Source organism: Chaetodon auriga, chromosome 17, assembly GCF_051107435.1.
Source record: "Chaetodon auriga isolate fChaAug3 chromosome 17, fChaAug3.hap1, whole genome shotgun sequence".
Taxonomy (NCBI): Eukaryota; Metazoa; Chordata; class Actinopteri; order Chaetodontiformes; family Chaetodontidae; genus Chaetodon; species Chaetodon auriga.
This window is the reverse complement of record NC_135090.1, coordinates 17,229,622-17,255,871: the sequence shown is the minus strand read 5'-3', so window position 1 is coordinate 17,255,871 and position 26,250 is coordinate 17,229,622. Positions and strand designations below refer to the sequence as shown.

Sequence of the window (26,250 nt, the reverse complement as noted above, 5' to 3'; positions counted from 1 at the left end):
GATGGTTTCTGTTTTTGTGCCTTGCTGAAGTGCAAGATCTTCATGTTAATATACATACAAACAGCCACACTGCTGCCTGTTGAAACTAATGGATGAAAATTGAAAAATGACAATGTATCTTGAGGTAAAGAGACACGATGGCATAAATATTGACTTGCCTTGGGGAATAACTTCAAAACACATTATTGTGCTCCAGCTCTTACTAGGACTACCCATTAGACACAGAATAGCTATAAACTAGCATTGTTTGTTTGCTCCACTGCCTCCACATTTTGACAGTGAAGATAAAGATTCACACATAAAACAGTTTGGGCTGTAAAAAAGGCTGCTGGGAGCAGAGTTATTCAATTCTGAAATAGAGCACAGTCTGATAAAGACTTTTCTGTGTCTACAGTAGGTGCTATTTTGTGAATGTGTCAATGCTGTATCTCTTGTATTATGTGTGAGGAAGCATGCGGCTTCCTGAGATTTGTTCAGCCCTGGAATGTGCTGATTTTTGTGTAAAATACCCAGTTGGAGTCACTTGAAGGCAATTAGTCAATGAGCTCTACATTTTCCTGACAACAGATTTACAGGAGAGCAGAATCACTGCTATTGACATCCTAATTATCTTTTCACGGGCATACAGGCTCTTATTCACACCTGTGTGAAAACAACTCGGCCATACCTATCACAATGACACAGATGTATAATGCCTTGTGGGTCTAATAGAACAATCGATCTTGAATTAGGCTATTCTCCTAGGGAAGCTGGACAAGATGCTTACACAAGCTGTAAGTGCACAAGGAGAGGCACTGAATAATAAATTATCCAAACAGGGTCGAGAATGCACAGTGAGCATGCATGCAGTGGTGTGAGTTGTAAAACAGAGGAAGTCTGAGGACTGTCTGATTTATTGAGGTGGATGAACACACATGGCTGGAAACATCTGTTGGCTACACACTGAATGTTGTTTGTTTTACATTAAGCCTTCACTGATCACTTCAAACAGGCTTGAAACAATGAGGTCTGGGGTACATGAAATATACTGTAGCTAACTGCTTTCTAGTAAGATGTAGCAACTAACATTTTGACATAACAGCTCATCTTTGAAAACAAAAAAGTCATTGTCTTTGACATTGTATGTGCTTCATGATCAATCTAAATATGATGAACATCTTAATGACAATTGAAAATAGGCCCAAAACTAATGTTTTATATTTATAATATTTCAAAAAAACGGTTGCAATAATATTACCCACATGACCCCAAACTGCAGTTAATGCCAATGATTTAATCATTATCACAATTTGTTCAATTGCACAATGTGTGCAGTTAGTATAGTTTATTGAGTTCATCATTTGATGAAAATTAATGCACTGAACAAAATGTCAGTACAACCCTTGGTGATTCTAATTATTCATGCTATATGAATTTAATTACATCCATGATTGTATGTGTCCAGAACACAGCCACATAAAGGGCAGGCTCTGCTGGCAAACAACACAGGGGTTGTTCAGCAGCAGATGACAATATTTTAAACAAGCATGTACAAAACTTGAAAGAGAAAATTGAGAGCATTTAACCTTGTGACATTCAGAGAAGGCCTGCTGATACTGCTGCCAGATGAGGGCACAGGGTTATGGAGGTCCTCGAAGAAATTTCAAGAAGGGGCTTTGGTACACAGAATCATTTCACACTTAATTGCTTCCTACATTTTGAACTAAACAGCTACAAACAGATTAGTAATCTAAACAAAGCAGTGGCTCAGTGTGATCCAACTGCTCTCCATGATAGCATCATGAAGAAGAATGTGCCAGGTCAACTGAGTCCAATGAGGCCAACTGAGACAATCCCACAACCAGAACATTTCTACTTCCTATGCAGGAAAGACACCAAAGGACGACATGAACAACAGCCTTGTTTTAACAGTGTGGTTCCTACTGTGACTTTCCTATTGCGAGAACAAATTTCTAATTAATGTCACAGTGAAAACACAAAAGAAGTACACAATAGAACAATGTGGGGTGGATCACATTTAGCGTTGTGCTAGTAATGCAGTGAGAGATGAGAATTCAGAAACAATTGCAGCTTTTCTATCTATTTTTTTTGTCCAATACAAAATTACATTTATTTTGATGCCTATAATTTCTGTTCCTCCCTTATATGTACACAGAAGTAGACAAAACATGATTGCAGTGACTCACTGCAAACTACAGCCTCAGAACCCCTCCCCTCCCCAGAAGCCCTTCCTGTCTCCGCAAAAATCCAAAATTAGAGTCACTGAAGTTGCACAAAGGTACAATTAATTCATTGTCCAGAGGGTTCCACTTTTTGGTCATTTGGTATGCAAAAGAGAATGGAGAGACGGTGTTAACGTCTTTTTTCACAGCAATTAAGCATGTGGAGAATGTGAAAAGATTTTTAAAAAGTACTCTAAAACCAGGTTGTAATAACAAAGGGAATAAACTGAGCCTGGGGTCAGCTCTAATAGGCAAGGTTGAGATTTTCAGCACTTGCAAAACTGTAGGCTGATGTGCAAGGAATCCATCAATGACAAAACAGTAAGGCAACTGTGCCTTCTGTGTTCAATAACATTACACAGAAGTGGCCATGTGGCATACAATTAACCAGCTGGGGCTAGCTTAGTATTGACTAGTAATCACAAAGGAAAGATGAGGAGTCTGAACCCCAACACATATTGGTTGAACACCACAGCAATTACTGTGTTGAATGCATTCAGAAGTAAAATGGGAGTTTAAGTATAACCAAGGTGAGTGAGACCCCCTTACATGCATATTTAGTTGACAGTGTTAAAAACACAACCTAGCTGAAAGGAGAAAGTTTGACTATTACCTTGATCAGTCTTCAAGTTGCTTCTATCTTAGCCTTAATACTCCACCGCATGATAGCAAGAATACAGCTGAATCTGTCAGAGTTCAAAGCAACCTGATCATATTTCAAAAGATTAAGCTCTTCTTAGTGCGGTCTATAATACTATAAATTCCCCATAAAGCTTAGCCTCCCATCGCCTAAGAACCTCCCGAACTGAACATAGACTGGATGTGAAATCTGGACAAAGCAGAGAGTAAATAAGCAAAGCATTCACACATGATACCCCCTCCCCAATGGATGGTCAGGAATAAAACAATTGACTTAGCTACATAATTGGGTCATCTTTGTATTCCCCTCAGTAAAAGGCAACATTCAACAGACAGATGCTATTGACTGAAATATCACTCCACAACAACTTTATTAAAACCAGTTTTCACAATACATGCACACTTGAAGAGACAGAGAGGGAGCTTTTAGTGTGTAAACAAGCACACATTATAACCCTTTTGCCCAAATCCGAAAAACAAAATATCAGCTGTTTCCTAACTGATATAACTGATGAACTGGTGTATTTCATTTGCAAAAAACTTTAATCCTATCAGCATTTCACAGGGACTAAGATTTCTGGAGTAAATCCATGATCTTCAGCCAAAACACTCCAGTTTGCAGACATGTAGCCATCCATCCAAGCTCTGAAAAGTCCTGTCTGATGAATATGTTGGGTTGACAACTGATGAGTGGACTTGAACTGTAACAGATGTTTCTATGACAGTCTCTGCACACTACACGGACAGCAGATGGGAAATAAGAAGTGTGCTTCTTAGCACTGGAGATTAAGAGCATGCACAGATGAGTGTCACGAACTGCAATATGGACACACTGGGTGGCTACAGCATTATAAGATCAATGTATTATAGATTTCACCACATATAATGCCAAAGTAGAGGTAATCTACCTGTGGCTTATGTACTGTAGATGCCAATAAACTCATAATCATTCTGTCCAAAAAAGGACTGATGGTGTCAAACCAAGTTGAAAGAAGACTGCACAGGAGAGGTGGTCAATACTGAAAACTGCTTTAATATATGTTTACAGTAGCCTTGGCCCCTTAAAATTGATGTACCTAATGATATCACTGTTTAATTTTATCATTTCGTTGTATCGTTTATGAAAACTGGATACAATTAAATTTCTATGAGCACAAAAGGTACCCAGATCTCCCAAGATGGAAAACAGCTGTTTACTGAAGTAATGTGATGCGGGAAAAGGGGTCACCTGTAGTAATGAACCTACAGAGAAATGTCACCTGAATCTGCAGCGCTGGTTTTGCAGAACTTCATAGAAAGCTGTAGCTCAATGGTTAGCTGTCTGGCCTGCAATTGCACAGCAACCTACACAGTACACTACCCGCTCAGTAACACACGGCAAAAAAAAAGAAAAAGAAATGTGTTGGCTGTCTATTGATGAAAGCCTATTCATTAGTGCAGGAAAGGCCGGTAGACATGGTAAATTATCATTTTGTTTGTGGGCACCAACTGTAAGTGTTAAGGGAACTTAAATTCATCTCATTCAGTTTTCAGTTTTTCTTCAAACACATTTCCTGTGCCAGGTCTTCAGGTCACAAACTCTCCTCCCTAAGCTCTTGGTTAAATGCTGCAGGACCAATAAGCCAAAGCTAGTCACAATGCTAGATTTAGAATTATGTTAACGTCTTTGATACAAGAGTGGTTCAAAAGCAGCTAAAGATTTGCACTTTGAGTCCATTTAAAAGGTAAGGAGGAGGATAAGAAATGTGACGTTCCCAAAAGCACCAAGTCACTGAATTTCAAACTGCGGCATGTGAATCAAAGGAAATGGATGAAAGGCATGCCAATTCCACATTTAGCCAAGGAGTCCACTGGGGCAGAGGCTTTGCTTTTATCAAAACCCACTGTTACCATCGACCAAAAATAGGGAAGGCACTGGGAGAGCCAGGCAGAAAGAGCAGGCAGCAGTGAATCCTGGAGATAGGGAGTAATTACTGGTACACAAAGAGCTTTGCTGTCATAACGGGCGGCTAATCAATTGGATATCACAAACACAAACATCGAGAACAAACAGCAGCAATAATTACAGGCCTAATCATCACAGACTGAGATCTCTATTGAAGGCATTCTCAAAAGAACTCACGTCTGAATGCCTTGTCATGATTTGGAAAAAAGAACAGCGCAGGTTTAAACTAAAGTTTCTAGACTAACTACTGACAAGGTGTAATGGGGAAGGCAATTAAAATGCATGTACAACTCCTGATGATGTACTTGCCTAAGCCCTCAAAATATCCTTGAGAAGGAACTCAACTCAAAGGCTGTAATGCTTGCAGTATCAGTACATTTTGGAGCTACAGACAAGCATATACTAAATCCCCCACTGTGAGGTTCCAGCCTGAAAATCCTGCAGTGAGGGTAAACTGAGGGCAGCTGGCTACAGTCATATACAGCTTAAAAATCATTTTCTCTTCATCCAAACATCCACCTACTGCGGGAAAGAGGGAAACTGGGAGAAAAAGCTCTATTAAGACAGCACAATGGCCAGAGATGAAGCCATAAAACTGGATGTTAAAAACACAGCTGTGGACAATTACGCAGTCTACATACAATTGATTCCCCTGGACAAAAAGTTGTTATTGCTCTCTCGTTGAGTGCAATGGCTTTGCTATGAGCTGCGGAGTCGCTAAGAGACAGCAGAGAAAGCAGGTAAGACATTTACGCCTCATTGGCTTAAACATCAGTGGAAGGCGCTCAGTAACACTCCATTCAAGACGACACTGAGCACTTTACGCAACCTCTCTCTGCAATCTCGACAATCATTAAAACAGCGTGCCTACATCATAAGACAACTTACTGCTGCCCCAAAGCTGCCATATCTTCACAAATGGGCTTGACTGTGGTTCTGAAATACTGAGGGGTCAAAATTTACTGCCAGGGCAGAATAATTATGCACCGTCTCCTGTAGCACCGCGGTCCCTTCATCATTATTTCCAAACACATGGCTGCCTCTGCTGTTTCATATTCTATGGCTACAAGAGAATGGAAGAGAACAGAAGGGAGTGCTTCACTCTCTCTGCTCCTCTTTTTCTCTCTTTTTCTACAGTACGGACAAAGCAGTGTTTCATTCTTCCACGAGGGAGTCTTTGAGGAGGTACAAATTCCCAAATCGTATGGCCTCTTCAGCAAGCAAAGAGCACAGACACACGATGTCTGCGTTTCGCACTGTCGCTATCCAACTAACTAGCTAGCCTGGGGTATGGCCTTTTTTAAAAAAAAAAAAAAAAAAAAAACTTGCATGAAAATGAAGAGCTAGTGTATCTGGAGTAGCAAGCAGCTGGTTAATTCAGAATTAACTTTCCAGGGAAAGACAGTCTCTCTCGCTCTTTGAACAGCAATGAGGAGTCAGCCCTCTTGAGACCCGAATGCACCTTACTGATAAGCAAGGCTCAGCGTAAAATCAACAAGTTCTTTGTGCACACAGTGAAGTCTTCACAGACACACACGACTCGGTCTGTGAGGATGGATGATTGATGATTTTAACACGCATTTCATCATAATTAAATCATTTTTAATAAGCATATTTACATATACACAGGAGCTACAACGGCCTCATTGTTTGTTCAGTGAAGGTGTGAGTAGTTTGATTTGCTTTCATCTGATTCGATCTAACAGCATACTAACATATCAATAATATATAGGTAGCCATTCTAAGTCCAATTTTAATGAAATGGCTTTTTTTTAGTTACAGCATATAGATCTACTGAATATATTTGAGTATTCTTGGCAGATAAAAAGAAATCATTGAGGGTAGAGAGAGTATCTCATCTGTGCATACGCCAGTCGGCATGCCATTGTTATCCGTCTGTCGAAGAAGAACTTCTGTGTCTATAGCCAGTCAAAACATTTTATTTTAAACTGCCTTTGCATAACGCAGTAATGGCAAGTCCTCTGTCATCAGTATGACAGTGACATTGACTGACAGCCAGACTACCACAAACAAAAAAGAAGCCACAGACTGAATGTGCATAGTTTATAGCCACAATATCTTAGTCTTTCTTTCCGACAAGCATGGACACATTTTGTGCCGCACCTTCACTTAACGAACAAACTGGAAAACAAAGTCCCAAAGCATAAAGGCAACTTAAGATCTTTAGGCAAGATAGATAGCATAGTCATCTGTGGCATTTTGAGCAGCTTCAAAACTTACCTGCAGCTGTAAAGCTTATTTCAGACAATGAATGTAAGATCCACTTTCCTCAAGAGCATGGGGAAAAAACACAGATATGCATGCATGTCCACATTGTTAAATTATGTTAAGACAAAACCATTGTGCTGACTGAGTACACAAGTGCTCTGAGCCTGTTTTCTCGTTTTAGAGCCCACATTAACTTCCATTTCATGTCATTTAACCTGAGTGAACTAGTGTGACAGAGTACACCGCTCAGGCCTACAGAATATCTTCAGTAATTTGGTGAGTGACAATTAATGGTTTTTTACTCACTTTCTTGGATGGCCTAATAAACAGTTCTAGGCGCCGTTATTTCTACATTAAAAACAATATGTTTTTCAGAAATAATAGTAATTGCTCATATACTCCAGAGTAGGAAAAAGACGAAAAATAAAAAGGCAGCCTCAAAGATCCATTGTCAGATCAGGTCCTCTTTGTAGAAGCTGGAGAGGGACATAGACAACACAGGCAACATGAGCTCAGTGCAAGCAACCCAAAGAACGCTTGTTTGATGTAGCAGCCTTTAATGATCCATGCAATCTAATGAGCAACCATGCCGAATACAGATACCACCACAGGGGACTTCACGACTTTGTAAAACGCAGAAAAAGCTACTTCGTCATAACTGTGACTCTGCATGCATAATTGCACTGGAGGACGAAGACATTGATTTGTGTGGTGGGGGGCAAAATTGCTGTAGTAATTTCCAGTAGAGGAAAGACAATGAGCCTTTTGTTATTCCTCCAATTAAATGTCACCCCAGACATGGTGAAGCTTGCACGCTTTAGGGCTTCAGTGCCAGGGATGAAGGATTGCTCTTGGCTAAATGGAAAGTACTGTAGCTGTATGCGCTGCTGCTCATCACTCAGGCCCTGGCATCACAAATGCATCTCAGCATGGGGATGAGTTTTGTTCAGTGTCTGAGACAGTGCAGCAAGAGCTTTTAAGGTCAAAACTGTGGCCCGCCTTAAAACAATTTTATACACCTCTCGACATGTGGTGCACGCTAAAACAGCAACATGACCTATTTTGGTCTCATGGCATGAGAAGAACTGTGTGACTGTGAGAAACCTGTTCCAGATCCTCCAACAACCCAGATTCCAAAAAAGCTGGGACGCCGTGTGAAACACAAATAAACAGAATGTGATCATTTGCTTTGCTTTTGACATATACTCAATTGAACAGTACAGTACAGACAGTATATTTAATGCTCGACCTCATCAGCTTCATTGATTTTTGTAATTATCTGCTTATTCTGATGCCATCAACACATTTTAAACAAACTGGGTCAGGAGCAACTAAAGACTCGGAAAGTTGTGGAATGCTCCAAAAACACCTGTTTGGTGTTTCCACAGGTAAACAGGTCCATTGGTAACAGGTGATAGTATCATGATTGGGTGTGAAAGGGGCATCCTGGAAAGGTTCAGTCACTCGCAAGCAAGGATGGAGCGACGTTCACCACTTTGTGAACACATGATTGGATAAAGGATATTTCTGCATGGACTTGAAAACAGTCTGTACGCAAATGAGTGCATTTTTTGCAATCAGGGCTGTGCATGAATGAAAAACTAAACCAAATACCTTTCAATGTCATGTGGATATATGATCACTTCTCAAACCCTTCAGTGTACTCACGCAGTCCCCCTTCTGTTTCTGTCAAGCTGCTACAGTTGCCCTTCTGCCTCAGGTTATCACTAAAATAAACTTACATAGGAGTATTAAAATTCTGATGATCAGTGACAACTTTCTTTGGAAGCCTATCAAAGCTATGCTAAACAGGCGGTCAGCACTGCTGTGTATGAGCCTGGTGTCTGCAAACTCCGTATGAACAGAGATCTAATCACTCATTCCACACTGAAAACAAACAGTTGCCCTAATCCAACTTTGAAACTTCAGCAGAGATAAAAATCAAGCTGCAGTAGAAATCTGTGTGAAATGCACAGAGATAGCATCTTAGTAGAAAACGGATCTCCGGGCAAAGGGAATACATAAAAGGCAACAATGAGCTCATCCTGGATGAAAACTCCATACTCTATAGATCTGCAGTGGTGAATGAGAGCAAGGGCTTCCTCTTGCGCTCTTGCCTGTGTAGCAAATCTCCAGCCAGAGGGGGTAACAAACCCAGAACCCTATTACAGGGAGCCTGAGAGATGGGACTGCTGTTAGTTCGCAGCCAAATTCTGCTTTTGTCTGCCGAGCTCCATCAAATATGGCCCAACCTTCGCTGGGAGTGTCGTAATGACATTAGGGCAGCTCTAGCTGTAGCAAGTGCAGGTAGGGTGCATTTGTATGTGTGTGTGTGTGTGTGTGTGTGTGTGTGTGTGTGTGCGCGCGCACGCTAGATGAAGAGAGAGGGTGATGGAGACGGAGAAAGAAACAGATGACTCTCTCAGCTCGACTCCTGATTGAACTGCAGCCCAGAAACGCAGAAGGGAGAATCGTCCCTCTGATTTCCCTCTGCAAGTGAATGATGCTGATGCAGACAGAAGACTAATGTCACAAGCTGTACAGCCAGCATCTCTACAAGAGACATCCTTTGTCCCGTATTAAGTCAAGAAGAGAGACATCTTTGTTTAAACATACGAGTTCTATCAACCTTTTATCAACATTCTTGGCATTTGCAGACATGACATGTTGTTACACACAGTACAATCAGCAACATGCATTAACAGCTCTGGTGATAAGGATCATTTACGCTTATTCTGGAAGAAATGAACTTAATATCACCTAAGCTGGACTACAACAGCCCGACTTGCCCCAGCCTGAATAAAATGTTAATTGGGTTGAACCAACCATCCCTTAACATTCCCTCTGAGGAATCCACTCAACATCTGGCTAATGGCCATCCTGCTGCCCCAAACTATGACCTCGCCATAATGAACCCTTGAGCAACAGTGCCAAAATTTACCATTTGTGTCACATCATCAAAAATCAAGGACTGTCTCGAGAGAATCAGTTAAACAGATTCAAATAGAAACACGCACACAATCACATGTTCTTCAATGCAGAAATGCTATTGAGCCCTTCTTTGGCTGTAATGTATTCTGCCTGAAGTGGATTGGTAGGGCTTATTATAGTTAAAAAGATAAAAAAATTACATTGGATAAAAAAAGGTGAATCTATGAAATGTCAGAAAATTGTGAAAAATGGCAATTTCTTAGAGTTCAAGGTGACAATTGCTTGATTTACTGTCGCATAAGGCAGCAAATCCTCATAACTGAGAGGCTGGAAAATATCAAAATAGCTGACCAGTAATTTTCTGCCATTCTACAAATCAATTAATCGACTAATTGTGTAAGCTCTAGAAAAAGGTGAAAAATACTTTAAAGCATCCGCTACAATAGCCACAAACAAATCACTTTCCTCCTCGACGACACAAAATCCACATTACAAAACACTCCAAGGGGCGCCCCTATAGCTCAGCTGGTAGTGTGTGTGCGCCCCATGTATTGAGGCTGTCGGTCCTCTGCAGTGGCCGCAGGTTCGACTCCCGCCTGCGGCTCATTTGCTGTGTGTCATCCCCTCCCTCTCTACCCCATTTCCTGTCATGCCTTCGGTTGTCACTGTCATAAGGGCTAAAAAGCCCCCCCCCCCCAAAAAAAGAAAGAAAATACTCCAAAATACCAAAGCTTTTAAAAAGCAGTTGTGAAAGCCAAAGAGCGTAAAAACCCCTAATAATAATGAAAATAGGTGAATTCTGGCAGCCATTCACCACAGGAATTCACATGATGTGCCAAATGGCAACAGTAAGAGCATTATCAAAAAAATAACAACCTCACTAGCACACTGACTGGCTGCGGGGGGTTAGCATGCAATCAAAGTCAGGAAGAAATACACTAAACCTAAACGGAAGCATGCTTGTTAGAGTACACAGAGGTTTAATACAGTGCCATTTCTCACTGATGCAGGGGTCCTGCTTTATGAGACTTTTGAGGCAAATGGGAGACAGGTGACATAGCTATTAAGAGCCTCGACAAGTTCATCTTGCTTTGAAATGAAACTCTGGGTAGCTGGGGGGACCAGATGGGAGTTAGATCACAGCTTGAGAACAAGGCTTGCTTGCTAAGTTCCAAAGTCATGCTCATGGGAAGAGAACAGAGACACATAAAAGAAACCCAGGAAACTGGCAAATAAGAAACTGAGAGTGACAGAGAGAAGAGTACCTCTGTCAAGTTTGCCACTTGGATTGAAAATGTATGTTTCAAGGTCAAGATAAGCAGTCATGGTAAATGGAATTCTAATGACTGTGGTAATTGCCAAATTCTGGAGCTACATTGCAAGGGAAATGTCAAAGTCTGAGGTCACTTATCTCTCCTGAGTGAAATCATATCAAGTGCCTAATGATCTCCTTCATATATTCCAATGAAGCTTTGGGAGCATTTTTAATGGAGAGGTGCCATCATCAGAGCTGGATTCGTTCCTTAAGTGTCGGAAATATCCTCCTTGATCTCGCTAACTAGGGTGCATCTGCTTAAAAAGAAAACATGCTTTGAAGGTCACAGGTTGAGATGAGAGAGGAGATGACACCATCACAGAATTTCACAGTCTTTGATTTTAGTGTCAAATGCAAAGGACTTGGGAGGGGAAAGCAGGAAGGCAGTACTTGTCACAAAAAGAAAAGCAACAAGAGGATAAAAGCAAAATACCGCCAAAAATAATATACCTATTGAAGATATACGACTAAACATTTAAACAGAGCTGAGAATTCATTATACTCCTTGCAGTGGCATCATTATACTGAGGAGTTTAGTCAAGGGTCAAGACCAATACAGGTAATTACCTACGGCTATATTTCTAATGGACACTGAGGAATTTCCAAGGAGCCAGAAGTTACTATACAAAATATGCACTCTAAAAGAGTACTCTCAAAAAAGCATCCATCATCTCATATTTCATGCTACAGGAGCCCTTTAGCTATTGGTCTTCACTGAAGCGCAGCCGAGCTAGAATAGGACAGTGGGGAAGAACCACTAAAATGCACCCAAACTGGACATTCATGTCATGAAACTGGTCCTGAGACAAAGAGCAGATAAGTTCAGCCTGACCTCGGGGTTATTGACACATTCAATTTCACAAGGACTTAGCAGTAATGGCCTAGCATCCATAGTGGTTAACCCAGCCCAGGGAACTCTTTCTCCATCCTGATTCAGCCCATACATCAGGCCAATGCGGTACAGACAAAGGCCTCTTCACCGATTCTTACACAGCAGGAAAGTTACTCTCATCTTGATTCCCATAACTATTCCTGCAGACCTCTTACATCACTCAACAAATCTTAAGAGTCCAAGCAAACGATGGCAACTAATCTGAAGGTCAATTTTAAGAAGAATAAAGACTCCCATTTCTGGCTGGTCTTTATGGAAGTCAGTAAAACTTGTGTTTGTCCAATGGAAGGGAGGATAATCCTCATTGTGCTCAGATGCAAAGCAAAATCCAGGGCATATTTTTGGCATGTCCACATAACGTACATTTCGTCGTTTGTGGACAATCCACATGCAGCCCAAAATTTAGAATGGTGCAGTGCATGGTGACAAGCACATGAAATGTAAATGCTGCACGAACAGAACCATATGCATATCTGCTGTCTGTGTCCATGTCGGAGTATATACACAACCGACAGAAACACTGCATCTTCATCATGTTTTCTCCTGACAAAACAAGAGAAGATGTGAGGGATATGTTGGCATCACCATGACATCCATATGGAGGCTGACTCAGAGAAAAGTATTGAATCAGACTGCCAAACTGCTGCTGTGACTCAAGACTCCAAGAATGGTTGCCTTACATCTCCCCCACCAAGCAAAATCAGCTTGACAAAACTGTGAACAATGAAACTGAGAGTTTCTGAGGATGACAGCAAATTTCCAGGATATCAGTGGAAGGCAGCACGTTTCAGGGATATCAGCGGAAGGCAGCAAGTTTCAGGATATCAGCAAAGACTAAGCCTCCAAATCAAGTCGGTTAGTCCATCATTTGCTTGGGAAATGTAGAAGGGCCATACCAGACAAGAGGGAGTATGGCACTCGGGACAATGATTAGCATTTGGAAGGGAAAGCTGCTCTACTCATGTGGTGCTACATGTCTCAAGGACACATTAAATTGAAGAGTTGGCTTGGGGGAAAAATCATTTTATTTATTAATTTCAGCAAATCTGTTCTGAAGACTTGGCTAGATCAGGAGGAAGCATCATAAAAGGCAAAATGAGGAGGCAGAGTTGTGTCTCTGCAGACTGAAATGCTGCAAGATGAGACTGCAAGTGGAATGAGAAAACATTATATACTGATCTCATCTTGCAGCATCTGTAAGAACTGAAGCTGTAATCATGCAAAATAGAGCTTGAAATGTCACAGTTTAGCCGTGAAAGGAGTCCAAAACAGATACGAGAATGCATAACTCACAAGACAAACTTGATATTACAGGCTGATACTCAAAAAGAAAAAAAGACCATACAAGACATTGTCCACAATGCTGGGAAAGCCAAGTTGTATACAGTTTTCTTTAAGAGCGATAATTCATTGGGATGGATGAAGAAGTAATATGGCAAATGGGTTTGTATGCTTCAATCAAAGTGCCTGTCAAGACAGTGTCTGAAGCCCCCTCCCTCCCGACACCCCGCAGAAAGTGGAATTGACAGAGCTGTATCTGAAAATCTTCTTCACGTAGTGATCGGCCAAGGGAGCTGAGGAGTGAAAGTAGGCAGAATTTGAAAGTCTCGAGGCCTCTTTTTCAATTCTTCACCATCTACTTCAGTCACTTTCCACATGCACAAACAACTGGAACACCACATATGCCTGCAAGAACAGATTGTTTGAAAAATTGGGCGGTTATCTGCTTCTGGACGATTGCTTCATCTTGTCCCTCTCCGTGACGGCAGCCTTTTCACCCCACCTTTGACTAGAGCCGTAAGGAAAAGCTACAAACACTTTAGCCTTCAGACGTGGTCAGACAGCACATTGTACAAACTACCTGTAGGCCTTCCAGAACTGGCCATTGATACATGAGGATAGTAGGATTTTGTTTTTTTCACACCCCTTCACAAAGTTTTTTTTTTTTTTAAACCACCACTTATAGAGAGATGCTACTATATTTATCTGTCAAACAGGGTTACAAAAGCAATCTGTGATAAGCCTATAATCTTTCACTGGAAATTGAAAGAGTTGCTTTTTTTAAAATCGGCAATGTCTTAAGGCAGAAACAAACGTTTATCTAATGGCCTGCAAGTGCACTGATGCCTGCTGTGGGTTGCCTGGAGCCACAATGAGTCATGCTATTCTCAAAGCACTTCTTAGACTTTTTATAGCAGCAGGTTAGCTGCATGCCAACAATGCCCACAGTGTCCATGAGGGAAACCTGTTCTCAACAAGCACTCACATTACATTGTGCCTTCTGTCACTCTGACATGGTGGCATGGAGATGGTAGTGGAAAGCAGGTGTTTAAATAATGACACTGGCCTAAAAGGTTTTTGCCGAAATAAAAGCAACCCCAGTATCCCAGCCAGGAACTAAGTAGCTATAAGCTTACTGTAGCTTAGTACAAACTACAGCCAAAGAATGTTTATTCTGCAAGTTTTGGCCAAAAACTTATAACTACAACATTTAAAGCAAACAGCTCTGTAAGTATATCCTCGCAGGGGTTAAATCCTCTTTCACTGGATATTAAACGTCTACAATGCACTTTTAGGGGCTTTTAACTTTCTTGATTAATTTGTTGCAGATGATTAATTCCAATCTTAATTTCCTTCCCCTTTCCTGTTCAGCAGAAATTTCACCTTTGCCATGCAGAGATCCAGGAAGGCAACCGGTTTTAGAGGTCAGCAAAAAAGAGATATGCAACATAGTGAGAAAACCTTCGTGAATAGAGTTAACATATGTATGCTTGGACCGTGGGATTGAGAGCTTTGCCCAATCGAATACATGGGTTATTCAGTCCTAATAATTGAAAAATTCAAATGTATTTACCTGTAAAATGTTTTTTCATTAGTTCCTTTTAATATAAGCTCTCAAAGTGATTTTGTCACCACATAAAGTGGAAGATGGTGATCTACATTTCTGCACTAATTTCAAACTAACATGCAAGATGATCTCCAACTGTCCACAGTGGTTTTAGCATCAGGCCCATTTCAGCCTCTCGTTGGGTCAAGACTCTTCACTCCACTGTGTTTCAAAGCTGGTGCGGCTCGCTCAGACTCCCTGCCAGCTGCTCTACTTGATAACCAAGATGATATGACAGCCGCCTGACAGACTCGTCTTTCTTGGCCAGTCACTGATTGACAACCTATTCCGGCTGTCATTCTGTCCTGCTTGACACCACTCCATTCGTCCATCTGTCATTTTTCATCCTCTGCCCAGAGCCCTCTTCCACCCCCCATCCCCTCTCCTACTCCCCCATTTGTCTGTGGCCTACAGCAAAAGAAAGCAACTCTGGGCAGTTGTGTACTTGCCTGGCAGTCAGCTGTTCTGCCGACTTGAAACAAAGCAATGGCCTCAGACTATAATGTGCCCTAATGTCACACCAGGTGGGCTTGCCAGTGGCTATGCTGTGACAATAAAGTCGTCCTTTCTCAATGGGCCGATGAGAATGAAAACAAACACAACAATGGACACATCTGCACTAGAAAAACAAAAGGCCGGGTGCTGCCACAATGGAGAGGCTCCCCTTGGCAGACATACAATGGGCAGAGAAATATACTTAGAAAAATTATTTTCAAAACAAAACCAGAAATACTGAGTAAATCAAGGAAATAATCAGGAGATTTTCTGCATGTTAAAAGCAGGTGACAATCACGTAAAAACTGCACAGTACTAGGGCTGCCCCGAAAAGCCCAGAAGATCATTCAAGTCATCAAGCCAAGTCAACAGCTCGATCACTGCACCTGTGTTTTTCAGCTGCGTCACTGTACACAGAGTAATGCGGAATCAACAGCATTTGCAGATTTGCAAACCGAGTCTCAAAAATGACCACAAAACTGGGACAGAAACAAAGAAGGGTGAGAGAAACGGAGGGCAGCCTCTACTGCCGTCCACTGAGACGGACTCTTCAGCTGACAGCGCTGTTAGCAGCCCACCAGGAGAGATGTTCCATGGTATGCTGGGACACTAAGACTGAACTATGAGCAGAATGGACACTTTCACTTTCTAACTGTGTGGATGGGTGATCTTTTACGGATGAAGAAGGAAGGAATTAAAACGAGTCTTACAGATACAATATGAGACTGACATTGACTGGCAGATAGTCTGAGTCTACACAGCTCTAGAAACTACAAAAATATGCCCAAAGATATCTAACACAAAAGTAATCAGCTTTCAAGTTTTCATTTCTCTTCACTTTCTATTATAGTAGAATATCTGTTCTCTTCCACAAAATGATTGAGTTTACTGTCAATCACACTGAACACTGCCCTCTTGTTGCAAATCACTCGTAACTGCGTGTTAAACTGAAACTTCAAGCAATTTTTAAGGTACATTTTCCTTTCCACCCTCTCATATAAATGTCCGAAATATTTTCTGGGTTTCTTACTCCTTTGTGATAGTAAATATTTTTGGCTTTTGGGCTGCTGGTCAGACAAAATAAGACATCAGGGCTCTATTAATCGATGAAATAAACAGATTAATCAGTAAAGAAGTATTACTTAGTACCCAAACATATCTCTTCCTCTTAAAAAACAGTGACTCCAAGTTATATGATTTCCATTAGAAAATCACCCTCTATGTTCGATACAGCCTAATTTTTTAAGAGCAAAGGGAGGCCCCTGCGTGGGCCCTTAGGGACCAACTTCAGCTCTGAGTCCAATGCTTTGGTCAAGGGCAACAGCAGAAGAATCTTTAATTCCTAACACTTCTCTATTGGTGTGGGAGGAAACCAAAGCACCCAGAACAAATGCATGTAATCCCAGAGGACAACATGTACATATAAAACTGAAGGGACGACAGTTCCACCACAGTACATCAATATTCTAACAAGAGAGAAAAGTGTGGAGGATTTACTGTGGCATCTACAAAACAGTGGTGGGAGAAGACACAGAAGCCTTGTTACAGTTTCTAGGAAAGGCAATTACATCATTTCTGAGATTAGCTTCAGCTATGGGTTTAGTTTATTTGCATAGTGATAAAAGACTGAAACAGACTGTTGTGAATTTCAATAATTTCATAAAACAACTTGAAAACTAACAGATTCATATGCGTATGATACAAAAATATGCAAAAGGCTCTCAGAAATCTTACTCTGAAACAAAAGGAATAAAAGACTTCCAGTGAGGACATAACAGAATCTAAATGACTACAGAACGCAAGGCATTTAAGAGGTGCCAAACTGATTGCTAGCCAATCAAGTAAACAGGGATCCGGCCAATGGCCATATCAACACATGCAGAATTAAACAGACAAATCTCAAAGTGAAACATGCAGTGGAAAATTCATACAAAAGATAACCAGCTTACTGACTGCAGAACCCAATGACTAAATTATTTCACCAAGCACAATCAAGTGTGGCTGTAACCACCTGACCTTCATAATAACCTCTACTTTGGGATTTACTTGATTAAACCAGCTCATACCTATCTACCTGCTGACACCAAACAGTGATTTTCTGAGGAGTTTCTGCGAAATGTTGGAGGGATTATACTGAAAGGAGAAAAACTACTCAAGAATAAGCTGAGTTGAGCTATTTTAACTATTCAGTAATGCTTTGGAGATGCTTTAAGCAGCTGATCTTATTAAATGTGCTCTGCTGTAAGTAGTCTATCAGCTACAGAAGACATTCAATTTAACCAGAGGCCAAGGCCGACACAATGATAAATCAACCCTATCCTCCCTGCATAAAAACATAAAGCACAGACATTACACATGTACATGCACACACAAACAAACTGATGAAGCAGTGTTTGGAACAATGAAATCTCTTTGGCTCCACAACCAAAACCTCCCTCAGATTGGATGCCTGGCAGGCATTAATTTCTTCTCTCCCTCTCCTCCTCCTACCATCGTTTCTCTCACTTCTCCTTTCTTCTCCTCTCTGTATGCAGGTGCGCTCGCCCACAGAGCTGCACGCTGACTCCTGTCAGTATGAGGACAGGGATGTATGATGAGCTCAGATCCTCTCTCTGCTCCCTCTGCCCCACTTCCACCCCACACCATCCAGAAAGCATCAAGAACCACTTCAAAGCCGATGTGAAGGAGAAAAAGAAAAACAGTACGGCTGAGCCAATATTCAAGGATTGTCTGACCAACAATGGTCTACAGTAACCATAAACAGAGTTAGAGGGCTGTAAAACAAGCAGATATTGTTTTTTCTCATGCAAGCATAACTTCCCTTTAGGATAGCCCCTACTTTAGTGTGGAGTCTGCACTCGCATCATCTACACCTGTTGGTCTTCCATCGCTTAGTCTTTCACAGCGTTCCCACCCTTAAATAACACATGGAGTCTGACTTTGCGAGCCCTTTCCGACAATCTAAGACTATACCCTGAAAAGCCAATATTCCTTATCCAACATGTCTCAGTTCACTGGGATGGAAGAGTTAAGGGATGTCTGTGGTGGTGGTGCTGGTGAAATTCGAGGCATGAAGACTGACCTGTCACGCACTTCTACGACTGACGCACAGAGTGCTATAGGAAAACAGTGAAGAGAAGGCACTCGTACAGGCACTCTGAAAGGAGTGCCATCAATTACAGCCTTGCATTTGTTAAACGGACACGTCGCTCCTTCTGTTTTTCCCCGGACGGATGGGTTCTGCAGGCTGGGTGGTCATGGAACAACAATCACATCAAAGCGCACATGACAACACAGAACAAACAGCTTGACAAAAGCTGCATCAACCACGCATCTCCACTCTGCGTGACACACACTGATATGCAACTGTGTGTGTGCGTGCAAGTTTGTCCAGTGTTTCCTCTAGCACTTTTTGTAGATGAGAACACAGGGGATAAATTTAGTTCTGCTACCCAGGTTTGCTTCTGGGCCCACTACAAGATCAGTTCCAGTAGAGGAAACAGTATTAGACACAATGCTATTTGGGCATGTATATCAAGACGTATTACATCTGCACAATACAAGCAGAACAGTGCAACAATATCCATGTGTATATTCTGAAATGTACTCATTTTCATAATCCCTATATTAGAGCAGTCTCAGTTTTCCTTAAAATACCACTGTTCATCAGTATCATTTCAGCATTTCAAGTTACATTTTCAAGGCCAAACACTTACACTTCCTGTATGAATAAAAATCCAGTTTCAATGCTGCGGTTCAGGCCTGTGCAAACAATAATGGTGCTACACTTGAGCTATCAGCAGCTGTGAGGAGACGACCCACACTGCAAGTGTTTAGATGATTTGTGCAAACTGTCCTTCAAACGAACACCAAAGCCGTCACAACAAGTAAACCTGCATTATGTTCTCGATCTAAAATGTAATACATCATTTCAATGTTGTGTCATGTGGGTTCACGCCAATGCTCTTTTGTATCGTCATCTGGTAGCATTGAAATCATAATGATGCAGTAATTTGGAAACACAGAACAAGCAGTACAATACAATAATCTGTTATATAATTTCTGTTGTTTAGCAATGGTGAATTTTCATCTATATTTTCTAACTCAGGGGACCATTTTTTATATTTCTGCTAGGGAACTTGGCCTGAAACATGGTCAGTTTAACTGTAAGTGAATCAAACTGTGGAGACCCACTGCTGATTAGTGAAAGTACAGTATAGGAAATACTGCCATCTATATCTGATATGTGGAGATGTAAGCACTAAGCTGGGTGTAATCAGGTGCCTGCCTTGTTGCCATGTCTGAAAGTTATAGGAGTACAAGATCGCACTCTTTACCCTTCAATAAAGAGCACAGAGTTGGAACACAGTACCCAAAGCCATCAGAGGAAAATGTTCTTAAAATCTCATTAGTGAATGACTGCCAAACCTTGCGAGAAGACGGCGGTTCAGAAAGGTGGAGCAGAGGACCAGCTCAAGATAATTTGCAATGAATAATGGCAATGGCTCCATTGTGCTGTAGCTTATGCAAGGAGCGGGTTATGCTGAACCTCTCCCACCCCCTGTAATTAAATGCAAAATTAAACAAACACTTAAACTGGCACCAAACACCCCGTGAAGCTTATAATGTGCGGGTGAGCACACAAACACAAATATTGCTTTGAATACGCAGCAGAGGCAATTCATCACGCTAACAAATTGGGCTATCTATCCGTGCCATTATGCTCCATCAAGGCATCTCTGACTCGTGTGGCCTCCAGGCTGCTGACAAGCACCTCTTGTTAGGTGGCAATCTTACACACTTTCAGAATGGCCTGACTAAATTGGCTGACAGGCAAACTGCGGGATACAAACTAGGGCATCAGCTCCCTCAATTCAGTGCGAATGAATTGACCAGTACCTTTCGCTTTTATAATGCATATGCCCCTTTTTATTTTCCTAAACAGCATCCTGGAATAGCTTGCAAAAAGCTTAATGCACAAACATTTGCACATTATCCACAGCTGAGAGGATAACCTCAGAATAGAGAGCATGAAGACAGAAGGAGGCGACTCAACTAAGCAGTCAAGAGACATGGAAATGGTCTTGCTGTACAGTTAGAAATAAGCTTTGATGTAAATTTAATGCTAATCCAGTCCACTGTAGAGCAAACCAAAAAACATACAACTAAATCTGGTCTAAAACAGGGTTGCTTTTACGTGCCTTTCACTGTGCTAGCCGGTGGTGCCCCCATGCCTGACGTTCCTCCCGATCTCAGCTCATCGACACTTGCCCCAGGTGCCCTGGAACAGATCTGTCGCTCTCCATCTCACACACACACACACGCAGCACACCTTGCGTTCACAGAAGCCTCCTGTTATGCCTGACACTAGTCTGCTGGGAGGCCCAGCCTGAAAAATGGCACTTAATCATCAGGGGTTTGACATCAAGTCTCCTGACTGAGGAGAGAGCAGCAAATCAAAAAGTTCTGCAAGGGAGAAAAAAACGAGTGTGTTAGCTTTCTCATGTCCTGTAAGCGTTGTGTGTGAGGCCTGGCCCGCGATGCTGGAGCGGAGACAAAAGAGCCGAGGCATGCTGTGAAATGGCTAATAAGCCGCCGTGGTAACCCCAATCTATTAAACAAAGAATAATGTAAGCCTCGGAAACTAGCCGATAATGACTGAGGATGGGCACTCACTAAAAGTTTTTCTCATGCAGGTAACTGGACACCGTCTCAACGCTGAATATTTCATAAGCTGTTGGACAGTCAGTCGGGGGTTTAGGCAGGGATCACAGCTCCAGCCAAGAGTCTGGTAGGGAGATCAATCACAACTTATTCTCCATTTTCCCACACTGCTGCACTTGCTAACGTGTTGATGTGCCAGCAGCCGCTCCTGGGATGGCCTAATCTGCACTGAGCTAGACGTCATGTTTTTTTTGTGTGTGTGTGTGTGTGTGTGTGTGTGTGTGTGAAAAAGACAGAAGGAGAGAAAAGGGGAGAGATAGGGGAAGAGAGAACACACACAGAAAAACTGCTACCCCCATTAATTTCGCTGGCTTTTCCAAAAAAAGCTGAGGTGGCAACATTACTTGTGGGGAGATTTCATTTTCACAGCACTTAACAACTTTCAGTAGCAAAGACTGTATTATCAGAAGGGGTCAGAAACACTTTCAGAGGTGTTAGCTGTTATCAAAGTGTTGTTTAAGATAGTGGAGGACTGTACAAAGAATCTGTGAAGCTACTGACATTTCAGGTGTTAAATCACACTTCTCTCACTTCATAATTAACAATCAAAAGCAGTTGAATATCACTGAATTTTTTTGAGTCTTGCATGAAGTAATGTGACTGCCTCCAAAAAGGTCTAAGATTCTGTATCAATTTCCATCTGTAGTGGTGTTAGAGCTGCCAGTCTTACGGGTTTCCCACCCAGATAATTAGGATACCGACAGAGCAGATGAAAGCGGTTGTTAGAATTTTTAGATTTGTGTTTCCCAAGAATATTCTAATCTGTTGCACCCAAATTTTGCAGATTACAAGAGGATAGGCAGGTGAAGGAGAGCGTGCAGGCAAGCAGGATCAGCTGAGAGAGAGAGAGACAGCAGAAATAAGGCGATGTGTTCGGGTGGTTTTAGAGCATGTTAGTCTTCCAATGGGGTCTCGAGCTGAAAATCTTCTCTTAACCTGGTAACACTGCTGCAGTGAGTGTGCACACAGATGGCACAGAAACACTACAGCAGCAGATGGCACAAATACTACAACCCCGACTGTCTCTTACCTTAACCTGAACCTAACCTTTCGAGCTTACCTAAACAACTTCACTACTGTGTCTTTTTCTGAACTTGCAACTACATCCAGATTTATGATTTGGTATGAAACATTAATTACAGTTCATTTTGTCACTGTCATAAAAATGAGTCTATCCGCTATTGGTTGCATTCACTTTGTCACAACATGGCACCCAATCAGTTGTTTGTGACACAGATGATCCCCGGCCTCATCTTCAGATAAAAAGGACTCAAGTTTCATACAGTTGCACACACAAATTTTAAATTTGTGAAAAAGCAGCACTGGTATCAATTGGTACTTGGATATTGGGGGAGAAAAAAGTTGGATCAGTGCATCTGTCATTTAAGTTATTTATTTTTGTGACCAAAGTATTCAATTCACAATCCCGTGAGGCAGCACAGACTGAGCAAATCTTCAAACGCCCCAGAAATGTGGGGTAACTCCAATCGACTAAGTGATTCATCAGCTAATCATTTCAGCACCACATATGTCTAAACACACCGCTTTAGTAGACTTAGCTACTAAAAGCTGACATCCCGTACGACACACTGTGAACATCCATCTAGACCTTGAACAAAGCTGCAGTCATGCGAAGCAGCAGCCGTTCTGATACCGACCGGTCAAAGAGAAAGTAAAAGTGTAAGTGTGTGTGTGTGTGTGAATGTGTATGTCTTGCTGCTACACCCGAGTAACCAGCTCATTATTTTCCTGACAGAGACGCTTCTTCTACCCCTCACTCTGCTGTCAGAACGGACTGCCTGCTGAAAAACTTCCAAGGAAGGCTCCCCTCCCCTGCACACATGTATGTGCCTCACCACACAGCTTTCAGTCTAGTTAAATTTTCCTTCCACTAACTTAATAACCCGGACAGAGATATTTTATGAAAGTCAACTCGGGGAGTGGGAACAAATCTGTCTCCTCTGAGGAGCACCAGCGGGAGCTTGGCAAATACTGGTACTTAAAAAGCGGATATATTTGCACCAGCAGGGTTGAGGAGTTACACCTCCACATGGTGAAGCCTAGTCGGCAGTCATGACAATACTCTGAACAGGAATCGGGGCACAGCTTAAGAAATGAATTACTTTTATGAATGGAGAAGACTAAAAACAAATGTAACTTGAATGCCAACAAAAGCCCACCCCGGTCTTAAGATAATCCAGAAATATTAGGAAAGCGAAATGAGCACAGCCAGATAACAGGCAAGTCATATCAGGGACTCGTGTTAAATCAGTACGCCATGTGGTGTTTGCATACTGCAGAATAAGCCTGACATTTTGGAGCTTGTAAATCCAATCTTGAATCTTCAAATTGCCAGCTCGTTTAACGTAATAGTTAGCTGCAGATAATTTGAAGCTGTTCACTGAGGGAAAAATCAATGACAGCCTCAAACAACCACGGCACTAATCATGTGTGTCTGGGAGGGACGGCCACCTGGAATTACCATGCTGCAGCAGCAAAATGCACATTTTCTTTTCTCGCTGTCAAAAAGGATGAGGAAGCTCTAATGCGTAATGCAGCATAATCATAAGGACCAGCTTTTCAGAGAGTTACAATCCACTCGCATTTCTTAGGGTCGGCAGAAGATACCAGAATAATTATCAATTTAGCAAAAGAATAGTGAGTGGATAGTAAATGGTTGCAAGATTCATACACAGTCAACTCCAGTTATATTTCTGGTAAATCTGTTTCTCTAAACGTACTTCCTGTAAAATGATTAGTATTTGAAAACTCCAATACTCCTTCTACTAATTAAGCCGGCCATCCTAAAAACATCAGCCTAACTCACCATTTTTTCACATTTAAGTCTGCGAGAGAAGGTTTCATCCAAGCATTGCTTTGTTTTTGGGGTCCAGGAGAACGATTTTTGAGAACAACAGATGTAGACTACTCATAGCTGCGAGGGCTTTTAAACTTTTGAATATCAAAGGGTGCCTTTGCTTCCTTTTCTGTGACACGCTGCCAAGGAAACTGTTTGCAGTTTTAACTCAGCATCTGCAAAAACTGATGCCGCTTTATAGCAATATTTTACAAAACTTACAGCAAAACGGCTCCCACTTTCACTGTGAAGTGCGAAACACCTTTGATAATACACCAACTGTGTGACCACCCAGGATGTAAAGCGGATATATGAAGGCTGTAAAGAAAGAATGTGGCTTCTAACGACCGTGTGACACTTTGTGCTGCTCATTAATAGTACAAAGGTGGGTCCTTGGTGCAAATTCCAGTCTGAAAGCAGGGTGGAGCTCTTCTGAACCATGCTGAACCTGTTATTACCCCTACGGCTTGGCCCTTGGCTGTAAAATGCAATCAAGTTATCATCATAATTGAAGAGGCGAGTGACACCCAGAACAAGATGGAGCACCTGTTCTTGAAAATTAATAAATGCATGCATCAGTCGTGCTTTCTCGTGAATGCCACGGTGTGTATGTATGTGAGTGAGGGAATGACAGTGCATCGCAAACACTTGTGGGGCCCATGTGACACTGTAACAGAGCGGAATAATCCTGCATCGTGAAGAGAGACACGCCAGACCGGATAACTTGGTTTCCGGGTTTGAAGCCGCCTGCTCTTCTGATGAGCACCGGCGGGAATTTACACAAAAAACCCGGTCGTTCAGTATGCACTCATCTGCCTTATCTTTACCATTTCTAAAACCAACAAGTTACGTTGAACTCTCAGACAAAACCTGCTTGAGCAGTAGAACAATCTCAATCAATCACATCGACCACCGCTGCAGCGATAATCCTCATCTAAGCAACAGCAACCGTTGCAACCGCATCCGCTCTCACTGAATTGAGCTTTCGATGACTGGAAACAGAGAAACCGCGCACGACTTCATTCCGGTTATTCACGCGTTCTCCTACAATCCAAACAAAGTTGTGCCTGCAGGTGAAGCCTCCTCATGCGGCTCACTGCAGCTCAGACTTCAGTTACTGTTCGCTGTTGGCTGAACGCTAACGTTAAATCTAATTACATAAGAGTAGTCAGACCAAACGAGCTAGCTGCGTGTCACTCGGATCATCACATCTAAATGTCAAGGTCCCTCACACGGACTACACATCAGGCCACTGGCCCCCATGTTCAAAGTGTTTGTCCCGACGACACCAGAGGAAAACCCATCGTTGGTTGTTGATGGAAAAGATTTAATTGTCTTGAATGAGACGAGCTAAGGTGAACGTTAACAGAGCGTATAAATAGTTAAAGCTGTGTTGAAGACAGTCGCTGTTATAGTGCTGACTTCTAAAGAGTGAAGAAATTAATTAACGTTATCTTTAACAAACGTTATCTTTCTTTTTTGTTTTAAATGACCCCCTGGAGTGATGTGGACGTCAACCTCGGTCTTTTGTTGCCACTTCAAGCAACTGTTACCGGAGGACTCAGTCTGACCTGACGAACGTTAGCTAACTTAGCTTACCATGGATCAAACTCGTGGATGATGCTCTCGAACCGGATCACCGCGAAAAGTCTGGAGCTGAATCCTGCCAGGCAGGCCAGAAAAAGAATGCTAAACGAGAGTAAAGACTGCCACCCTGCCGGCTGTGTCAGTCCGCCAGACAGGCCTCCTTTGCCCCCTCCTCCACCAGCGGCGCCGGGTCGGCTGTTCCCGTGCACCGAGCCCCCGGCATTGGTGGACGCTTTGTGCTTGCCGTCGCTGGCTGCGTGGTGCTCCGCCATTTCTGCGTGCGGTGTCGGTTGGATTTGCTCGAGCGTCCCTCCTGCCACGCTCCCGTGTCTCCCTCCGCTCCGTATTGTCGTAAACTCCCTTAGTTTGTGCCCGGTCTCCTCAGGTATTCTCTCTTGTGAGTCCCCCGCGTATATATATGTTTAAATTCAGCGTCGCTACTCCGAGAGACAGCTGTTACATCCCGAAACGCACTCTCATGCGCCACATTCCGAGCCTGCAACAGCCACTTCGCTTCACGATAGAAC

General features: G+C 42.2%; 1 protein-coding gene across 1 annotated transcript in view; it reads right to left on the bottom strand.

The window, feature by feature from the left end:
• Nucleotides 1–26,250, bottom strand: part of LOC143335279 (dolichyl-diphosphooligosaccharide--protein glycosyltransferase subunit STT3B) — a 75,731-nt gene extending 49,481 nt beyond the window's left edge. The window contains exon 1 of the mRNA XM_076754571.1: nt 25,736–26,250. Coding sequence (XP_076610686.1) covers nt 25,736–25,995 — 260 coding nt within the window. The 5' untranslated portion in view covers nt 25,996–26,250. The remainder of the gene's footprint in view (nt 1–25,735) is intronic.